Source organism: Buteo buteo, chromosome 17 (genome assembly GCF_964188355.1).
Source record: "Buteo buteo chromosome 17, bButBut1.hap1.1, whole genome shotgun sequence".
NCBI lineage: Eukaryota > Metazoa > Chordata > Aves > Accipitriformes > Accipitridae > Buteo > Buteo buteo.
Window position 1 is genome coordinate 28,867,421 of NC_134187.1, and position 9,249 is coordinate 28,876,669.

The 9,249-nt window shown below is 70.7% G+C and overlaps 1 protein-coding gene across 2 annotated transcripts; it reads right to left on the minus strand.

Moving 5' to 3' along the window:
- Positions 1 to 4,640: 4,640 nt before the first annotated feature.
- On the minus strand, positions 4,641 to 8,911 carry TAMALIN (trafficking regulator and scaffold protein tamalin). 2 transcript variants are annotated; one of them, XM_075049476.1, is made up of 8 exons: positions 8,777 to 8,911; positions 6,973 to 7,022; positions 6,515 to 6,569; positions 6,027 to 6,129; positions 5,850 to 5,943; positions 5,706 to 5,772; positions 5,532 to 5,598; positions 4,641 to 5,442 (listed from the first exon to the last, which is right to left on the minus strand). In XM_075049476.1, exons 1-8 carry the CDS (start codon positions 8,909 to 8,911, stop codon positions 5,015 to 5,017), a joined length of 999 nt encoding a protein of 332 aa, XP_074905577.1. In that variant the 3' UTR covers positions 4,641 to 5,014. The 2 variants fall into 2 exon arrangements, with proteins under 2 accessions (XP_074905577.1, XP_074905578.1); XM_075049477.1 differs by lacking the exon at positions 6,973 to 7,022 and having other exon boundaries at positions 8,777 to 8,906.
- Between the last annotated feature and the right edge of the window lie 338 nt (positions 8,912 to 9,249).

The window sequence follows — 9,249 nt, forward strand, 5'->3', positions numbered from 1 at the left end:
GCGCGCGGGCCCGTGACGCACGGCGGCGCCGTAGAAGGCGCGGGGGGGGGCGGTTCCGGCGGGGGCGCGGCCGTGACGCACGCGGGGTTCCATTGACGCAACCGCGGCGCCCGCGCTAAAAATACCCCCTCGGCCCTGGCTAAAAATAGCGCGGGCGCCCCCCGCACCTCCCCCCCCCCCCCTCCATATTCTCCCCTCCCCGGGGCTCCCGGGGCCGCCGGCGGGGGAAAGGCGGGGGGGGACACACACGGAGGAGGGAGGCCCCGGTGTTGGCACCGGGACGGGCAGAGGCGGCAGCAGGACCCGGGGCCCTCCCGGGGTCGGTATATCCCCCGGTGCCCCCCGTTCTCGGTGCCCCTTCGGTGCCGGTATCTCCGGGGTCGGTACCCCCGGTGCTGGCATCCCCCGGTGCCTTCATCCCCGGGACCCCCTTGGCGCCGGTATCTCCCGCACCTCCATCCCCGGCACCCCCTTGGTGCCGGTATCTCCGGTGCTGGCATCCCCCGGTGCCTTCATCCCCGGGACCCCCTTGGCGCCGGTATCTCCCGCACCTCCATCCCCGGCACCCCCTTGGTGCCGGTATCTCCGGTGCTGGCATCCCCCGGTGCCTCCATCCCCGGGACCCCCTTGGCAGCGGTATCTCCCGCACCTCCATCCCCGGGACCCCCTTGGTGCCGGTATCTCCCGCGCCTCCATCCCCGGGACCCCCTTGGTGCCGGTATCCCCGGTGCCTCCATCCCCGGGACCCCCTTGGCAGCGGTATCTCCGGTGCCTCCATCCCCGGAACCCCCTTGGTGCCGGTATCTCTGGTGCCGGTATCTCTGGTGCCGGTATCTCCGGTGCCCCCAGCCCCGGTGCCTCCATCCCCGGCACCCCCTTGGTGCTGGTATCTCCGGTGCCTCCATCCCCGGGACCCCCTTTTTGCCGGTATCTCTGGTGCCCTCATCCCCGGAACCCCCTTGGTGCCGGTATCTCTGGTGCCGGTATCTCCGGTGCCCCCATCCCCAGTGCCTCCATCCCAGGGACCCCCTTGGTGCCGGTATCCCCGGTGCCTCCATCCCCGGGACCCCCTTTTTGCCGGTATCTCCGGTGCCCTCATCCCCGGAACCCCCTTGGTGCCGGTATCTCTGGTGCCGGTATCTCCGGTGCCCCCATCCCCAGTGCCTCCATCCCAGGGACCCCCTTGGTGCCGGTATCCCCGGTGCCTCCATCCCCGGGACCCCCTTTTTGCCGGTATCTCCGGTGCCCCCATCCTCGGCACCCCCTTGGCGCCGGTATCTCCGGTCCCCCCATCCTCGGCACCCCCTTTTTGCTGGTATCTCCGGTGCCTCCATCCCCGGAACCCCCTTGGTGCCGGTATCTCTGGTGCCGGTATCTCCGGTGCCCCCAGCCCCGGTGCCTCCATCCCCGGGACCCCCTTGGCAGTGGTATCTCCGGTGCCTCCATCCCCGGGACCCCCTTGGTGCCGTTATCTCCGGTGCCGGTATCTCCGGTGCCCCCATCCCCGGTGCCTCCATCCCCGGGACCCCCTTGACGCCGGTATCCCCGGTGCCCCCATCCCCGGGACCCCCTTGGTGCCGGTATCTCTGGTGCTGGTATCTCCGGTGCCCCCATCCCCAGTGCCCCCATCCCCGGGACCCCCTTGGTGCCGGTATCTCCGGTGCCCCCATCCCCGGTACCGGTATCTCCGGTGCCCTCTCCAGTGCTGCCATCCCCGGAGCCCCCACTCCCGGTGCTCTCCCGTACCCCCGGTGCCGGTACCCCCGGTCTCCTCCCCGGGCGCAGGGGACACGCGGGGTCCCACCGGGGATGGGTGGGGGCTGCCACCCCCGCCCCCAGCGGGACCCCGCGTTCCCCCCCCCCCCCCCCTCCGCGCCCGGTCCCGGCGGGGAGACCCTGGCCGGGGCGATGGAAAGAACGGCGGCTGCTGGCGGGCGCCCAGCGCCGGGAACACCGCCCGCGGGCTGGAAAGATGAGCTCAGCCCGTGCGGGGCCGGGCCGGGCCGGCGGGAGGGCGAGGGATGGGTGGGGAAGGGTCCCGGTACTCTCCGGTAACCCCCCGTACCCCCTCCCGGTACCCCCCTGGTACCCCCACCGGTACCACTCCGGTTACCCTCTCCCCGGTACCACTCCGGTACCCCCCGGTACCCCCTCCCTGGTACTCTCCGGTACCCCCCCCCCGGTACCCCCGCCGGTACCCGCTTCCAGGGGCAAACCGGGGGTCTTAGGGGACCCAGCCCGCCGTGCCCGGTGGTCCCCCCCGAGCTGCCATCCCCGTTAATGCCACCAGCAATGCCAACCTTCGGCAACGTCCCCCCCGTTAGTGCCCCCCCCCGCCACGACCCCGCGAGGGGGGAAGCCCGACACCGGAGGGGACCGGGGGGCTGCGGCTCCGGGGGTCCGGGGGGTACCGGGGGTAACGGGCCGGGACCGGGCGCCGTCACCGCCTCCTCCCGCCGCCCGTTACCTCGCCCCGGTCCCGGCTGCCGCTGCCGCGAGGCCCCGCTCGCCAGCCGTCCCAGGCGGGGGCCCCGTGACGTCACACCTGGCCGCTGACGTCCCCGGGATCCCGCGGCATCACCGGGGCCGCCTCCGCGGGGGATCCCCCGGGCTCAACCGGGACCTACGGGGGTCCCCGCACACCTGCTGTCGGTACCGGCGCTCAGCCCGGGGCAAACCGGGGAGGGCGGGGGGGGGCATAGCCGGTGTTAGCCCGGGGGTACGGCCAGGAGCCCCGGGGGAAGGGTCAAGCTGGGGGTCCCGGAGCCGGTGGGGGTCCCAAAGCCACTGGGGTCACAGAGGGTGGCCGGTGACAGCCCCCTCGCCACCCCTCACTCGGTGACCGAGCCGGTGACGGTGCTACCGGCGGCAGAAGGGTGACACCGGCAGCCCCCGCACCCGGGATTAGCCGTACCCCGGGAGAGGCCGCGGGGCTCAGGCCGGCTCCGGGGGAGGAAACCGAAGCCCGGTCACCGCTGCAAGGCCACGGGGGTGTGCGGGGGGGAGTCCCGGCTCACACCGGCCCTGGCGTGCCGGATCCACCCCAACACCCCGGTGACGACATGGGGACACGGTGGCCACCAGCCAGCTCTTCCAGTTGCCCCCAGGACCCGTGTGGTTGGGGCTGGGTGGGGGTCACGGGATCGCAGGGTGCCCACGGGCTGGGTGGGCGTCACGGGATCGCAGGGTGCCCACGGCCTCGTGGGTGTCAGGGGATTGCAGGGTGCCCACGGGCCAGGCGGTGATTGCAGGGTGCCCACGGGCCGGTGCTGGCTCCCTGCCCTGGACCTATATTTGTCGGTAATGACAGGCTGCTCCCGGGCGTTCCCGGGGCCGTACCCCGCAGCCTCGGCCCCACCGGCACTGCCAGGCTCAGCCGGTGCCATGCGTGACCCCGGTGTCCAGCCGGTGCCTGCCCAGCCCTGGGCACACGCAGCTTCAGCTCGGGGCTAAAAAAAGCTCCGTGTGGGGTGGCAGCTGCCGCGGTGGCGGGGGGGGGTCCCGTGACGGGGACGGGGTGCCCCGATCCTGGCAGCGTGCGGGCGGGTGCTGTGAGCCGGGGCTGCGAGCGTGGCCCCGTGAGCCAGACCATAAATGTCCAAGCACGGAGCCGTCCTGGAACGGGGACAAGGCAGGAGAGCGGTGGGGAACCGGCCGGGGCCCCACGCACACGCGCAGGCACGCGGCACACACGTGTGCACACGCAGCCCTGCAGCATGCACACACATGCAGCTCTGTAGCACGCGCACGTGCAACGCTCGTGTGTGCACGCAGCCCTGCAGCACACGCCCGGCACACGTACACCCACGGCCCCGTGATTCTCATCCCCAAAATCTCCGGCAGACCCCCCTGGGGTCTGGGGGGGGGGGGGCTGACCCATGGCCAGACACCCTGGGCCCTGGCTGTGGGGTGCAGGAGCTCAGAGGTGGGGGGGTCCCCAGAGCTCCCCAAACACGCGATGGCCCGGCCAGGGACAGTCACAAGCCAGTGGGGAAACTGAGGCACAGAGCCTGTGGCTGGGGGCTCTCGGCGCTCGCATAGAGCGTTCGTACAAGGCCACCCCCGTGCAAGGGAATCCCCGTGCAAGGCCACCCCTGTGCACCCGTGGGTGTTTGCTGCAGCAGCTGGGGGGGGGGGGGGGGCTCTGTCATCCCCCCCCCCCAAGGCCTTTGGATGCTGCTTCAGTGGGACTGAGGGCCAACGGGGCAGGGAGTGGGGAGGGGGGGGGACACACACACCAGTGCCCATCCTCCTCCCCGTGGGCACCCCGGCCCCCGGCAGCCGGAAGGTCTCGGGTGGGACCCGCTTCCCGCCGGCTGCTGGAGGAAGCTGGGCAGGAAAAGCCTGGCTGGGGCCCCGCAGCACCGGGACACGGCCCACGGCACCGGGGGGGCCGTGGCGGGTGGGGGGACACGGGCGTCCCCAGGAGCCCACGCGAGATCCGAGGTGACGTCGGTCACCCCAAGGCCTTCCTGCCTGGAGTCCAGCTGGCAGGCGGGAGGGCAAAGGGGGAAGCGCGGGGGCCACGGGGGCTGGTGGGCTCCCCTAGGGGACATGGACCCCCCCCCCCCCCCAATCAGCCTGTCACCATCCCCACGGGATCCGTCGTCCCCCCCCCCCCAGTCACAGCCACACGCCGCTGCAAAAAGTCTCTGTATTGGTAAGCGCCGAGCGCGCCGGCACGGTACAAAAGCCCCCGGGGTGGCGGGGAGGCAGGACCCCTGCGGCCCCCCCGAGCTGGGGGGGGGGCAACGCAGGGCCCCCCGCCATGCCCCCCAATAAGGAGGGCACCGATTCCTGAGATGAGCGGTGGCTTCGCGAGCTGCCTCGGGGAGGGTCCCCGCGTGTCCGTCCCCCAGTGCCGTGACCCCCACGGCCTGGGGGGGCCAAGCCGGGACCCCCGGGGCTGACCCCGAGTTCCTTCCAGCGGCCCCCGGGGAGGGGGGCACGCAGCCCCTTGTAATAAATAAATAAATAGGCCTGGGCAGGGGGGCCAGCGGTGCCCCCCCCCCGGCTAGAGGTGGCTCTCCTCTTCCTCCAACGCCCGGTTCAGTCCCGGGATGAATTTGAGCAGCCGCTGGCGAAAACTGCTGTGCCGACCCTTGCGGGGGGCAGCCGCCCCCTCCCCGGGGTCCCCAGCCCTGGCCCACAGCCGCCCCGCGACCCCCGGTCCCCCCCCACACTTGAGGCTGGCGCTACGGGCCAGGGTCGGCCGGGGGCGTGGGGGGGGGGGCGCAGGACCCCCGCTGTCCCCGTCCTTGTCTCCATCCTTGTCCCCATCCAACGAGTCGGCGGAGGCGAAGAGGCAGGTTTGGTAGAGGGAATCATCGCTGCCGCAGGCGCTGGCGTGGGGGGAGCCGCCGGGGAGCCCCCCCTCACCCTGAAGGCACCAGCGGATCGACTCCAGCGTGTCGTAGATGCTGGGGTCCTTGGCCACCACACCTAATGGGGGACATGGGGTTGGGGGGTCAGGGGGAGGCTGGGGGGTGCCCCACCGCCACCCCCCCCCCCATCCACCGGCCCCCACTCACCCCGCACCAGCCGCTGCTCCTGCACCATCAGCGAGCGGTATTCCCCCCACTTCTCGTAAAGTGTTTGCTGCAGGGAAGCGGAGGGGGATGAAGACCCCATGGGGGGTCCCCAGCTCCCCAATGACCCCCCCCCCCCAGCTCCACACTGACCCCCTCTATCTCTCCCCCCCTCACCTTCAGGTACTGTAGCCGGGCCTCCAGTTCAGCCCTCCGGATGGACGTCCCGTAGAGCGTGTCAAGGCTGGGGAGCAGCAGTTGTCAGTGGGGGGGGCTGGGGGCCACCCCACGACCCGCCCCCCCCCCCCACCTCAAGCTCACCGGAGCATGTTGCCTGAACTCTTGATGATCTCCACGATCTCGCGGTGCCGGACGCCCTCCACGTTGAGCCCGTTCACCCCTGTGATCGTGTCCCCTAGAGCCGGGGGGGGGGGACGGGCTCAGGGATGCCGGTCCCCACTGCTGGGGTCCCCCCGGCCCCCCCGGGGATGCGCTCACCGGCCTTGAGTCCTGCCGCCTCGGCCGGGCTCCCGCCGTGCACCCGGCACACGAAGGTGAACATCTCCACGCTTTTCCTGTCCTGGTGGTGCAGCCCGTAAGTCTGAAACAGGGGGGCTGGTGAGGGGCACAGGGACCCCCCAACCCCGGGGATGTCCCCCGAACCTCCCACAGAACAGCCACGAGGCAGCAATTACGGCATTTAATTGCTGCCAGGCAATTTGGGGCAGCATCCCTGTCCTGGAGGGGGGGTGTTTCACCCCTGATGGCTGCACCCTAAGCAGGGGCCCCCCTGGCCGCCCCCGCCGTCACGGCCAGGGGAAGCTTCAGTAACCAGGCAGCTCCGTCACCGCTAAAAATAAACCCTGGCTCAGAGACAATTTAAAAATACCCTCGATGCAAAGCAAGGTGCGGGCTGGAAGGGTGGGGAGCGCAGCACGGCATGGCGTGGCACGGCATGGCATGGTACAGCTCGGCATGGCACCTACCTGGATTTCAAAGCCAAAGGTCTCTTCTGCCTTTTTCTCCAGTGTCACCACCTTCCTGGGGGACATGGGGATCAGGGATGAGGCAGAGGCCCTGGCACCCCCCAAACCGACTCGCCCGCCGAGAACTTGGCACTTCTCTAATGGAATACTACTTTGGGGTTTGGGTTTTCTCTGTGCTGGGCAGGATCCCAAGGACAGGACGCCCCTTCCCAGGATGGGACCCCGCCAGGTTGGCCTTGAGCCCTGCAGCCTGTCCCATGGGTGCTGGGCAGGGTCCCTGTGGGGTCTGGGGGTGGCAGGGCCCCCGAGGGAGCTGTGAGCCCATCGCTGCTTTCACCCGCCCCAGGTTTCCCCGTAAAATCACCCCCATTTCCAGGCCCCGTGGGGTGTCTAGAACAGACCCCAGCCCCACTCCTGCGTGTCCCCCCCATCAGCAGGGCCCAGACCCCTGTCCCTACCTGTGCTCCTCCGGGGACTGGCTTGGGGACGCCCACCTGAACCCCGCGCCCTGCGGCAGAGGGAGAGCCATCAGCGGGGGACACCGTCCTGGGGCACGTCCCCCCACCACCCCATCCAGGGACAGCCGAAATGGGGTGTCCCATCAGGACAGCACCAAACCCCCGGGGAGCATCGTGCCAAGCCGGCACCGAATCAGCACCCGGGTGCACCCACCGCCCTGCGGGCCACCCCCCCCCCCCCCAGCCGGCTGGGCATAACGAGGCTTTTATCGGTGCTCAAAGCCACCCTCACATCTGCTCCACGCTCACCCCACGCTTTGACGTCAGTCTGTGCCGCACCCCACCCCACGCCATGCTCTGGGGGGGGCCCCGGGCACAGAGGGGCCCTGTTGTGGTCACAAAGTCGGGTTTTTTCATGCAAAATTCCCCCCCTCCCCGGCCCAGACAATGTCTCTGTTGTGGAGGACACGGAGGCGTGGGCGGGTGGAGGGACCGGCTGGGCACTGCAGGACCCTCGCCGCGGGGCAGGAGGTGACAGGGCTGTCCCCAAATGCCCCTCCGTGGCCGCTGGGTTCCGGCAGCCCCGGCACGGTGCGGCTGGCGTCACCGTGAGGTCTGCCTTGAAAGTGGCATGTGGCCCGTCTTGGTGGTGGCTGGGTGCCACCAGCTCCCTCTGCTCTGTGCCACGCGGGTGTCACCAACCCGGTGGCTGGCCGTCCTGAACGCACCCGTGGGCATTTAAGTGCAAACCCACCAGAATTGGGTGCGTTCGCCATAGGGAAAGTTGCCGCCCGTCACGTCGGGCCCCCACGTCACCCCAGTGACAGGGAGGTGACGCGGGACACCCCAGCCCCCTCGGGGACGTCTCCGGTGGTGGCCTTGGCCGGTGAACGGGAGCCAGGCCACCGCACGTGACCCGGCCTGCGCCAGCACGACTGCGAGAGCCACTTCTGCTCCGGATGTCAGCTCCGCTCTCGCTTCCCCCCGACGCTCAGGAAGCGCCGTGGGGCCGGGGGGAGCGTCGGGGCGGTGACAGCCCCGGCGCTGCCGGAGAGGGGCTTTCCCAGGGGGTGCAGTGGCAAATGGTCCTGCATCCCACCAAGCCAGGCCCTGGGGGTACCTTGTGCCCCGTTCCCGTGCCCTCCCTGCGGGGCAGAGCCCGGGGACCATGGGGACATGACTGTCGCGGTGACATGGCCACGTACATTCCGTCCCTGCGCCCTAAAGGTTACAGGGCAGGACGTGAGGAGGAACTGAGACAGCATGTGGGGTTTGGGGGGGGGAAGCTGGGGTGGGGGCCCAGGGAAGATACTGGGGCAGGACATGGGGAAGAATCTGGACAGGATGTGATGCTTAGGGGGACAACACTGGAGCGGGATGGGAACACTGGGAAGATGCTGGGGCAGGATGGGACCGGGGTGGGGAGATGCTGGGGCAGGACGGGACCGGGGTGGGGAGATGCTGGGGCAGGACGGGACCAGGGTGGGGAGATGCTGGGGCAGGACAAGAGGCTGGGGGGGTGTCACCGGGGCAGGACCTGGACACCAGGGCAGGATGGAGACACGGGGAGGGACACGGGGACGACACTGGCGCAGGACAAGAGCCCAGGAGAAGACTCCGAGGCAGCCCTACAGGGTGCAGGCACCAGTGGCCGCACAGGACAAGGACACCCCGCACCCCCGGTCCCCTCCACTCCTCCCCAGCCCATTGCCGGTCCCTACCGACCCCGGTGCACCAAACCGGGGGACACCAGTAAACCCACCCCCCCCGCCCTCCCCGCGCCCGGGGCTGCCGGCAGCCCTACCTTCCGCACCCGGGGCAGGGTACCACCGGTGACAGCCAATGCCCGGTAAACCTCGGCGGGACCGGGACGCTCCGGGGCTGCCGCCGCCGCATCCTCCTCCTTCGGCCGGAGCCGCCGCAGCCGCCGCAGGGTCATGGCCGGGCCGCGCCGCTCTGCGCGCCGCTATATCTGCCCTCGGGGGAGGCGGGGCCAGCGCTAGGCACGCCCCCCTATTTGGGAGAACACACCCCTTTCTATGCCTAACCACGCCCCGTTAGGCTCTAAACCCCGCCTCCGTTAGGGTAAGCCCCGCCCCGCATCGCCCAAGCCAGGGCTCAGGTCTTGGGTAGGGACCCCCGTGGGGGTCCAGCGTGGGGAGCTGGGGATGATGGTGCCGTGGGGACCGTGGGGAGGCCGGGGGCTTGGGGGTGCAGGGTGGGATGGTGCGGGGGTCGCACAATAGGGCACCAAGGAGGGGCTGCAGTAGCCCAGGG

Coding starts and splice junctions, on each gene's coding strand:
- TAMALIN (XM_075049476.1), bottom strand. CDS start 8,911: ATGACCCTGCGGCGGCTGCGGCGGCTCCGGCCGAAGGAGGAGGATGCG. Junction 5,773..5,849: donor AGTTCAGGCAACATGCTCCG/GTGAGCTTGAGG, acceptor GCTGCTCCCCAG/CCTTGACACGCTCTACGGGA. Junction 5,443..5,531: donor GGAGCAGCGGCTGGTGCGGG/GTGAGTGGGGGC, acceptor GTCCCCCATTAG/GTGTGGTGGCCAAGGACCCC.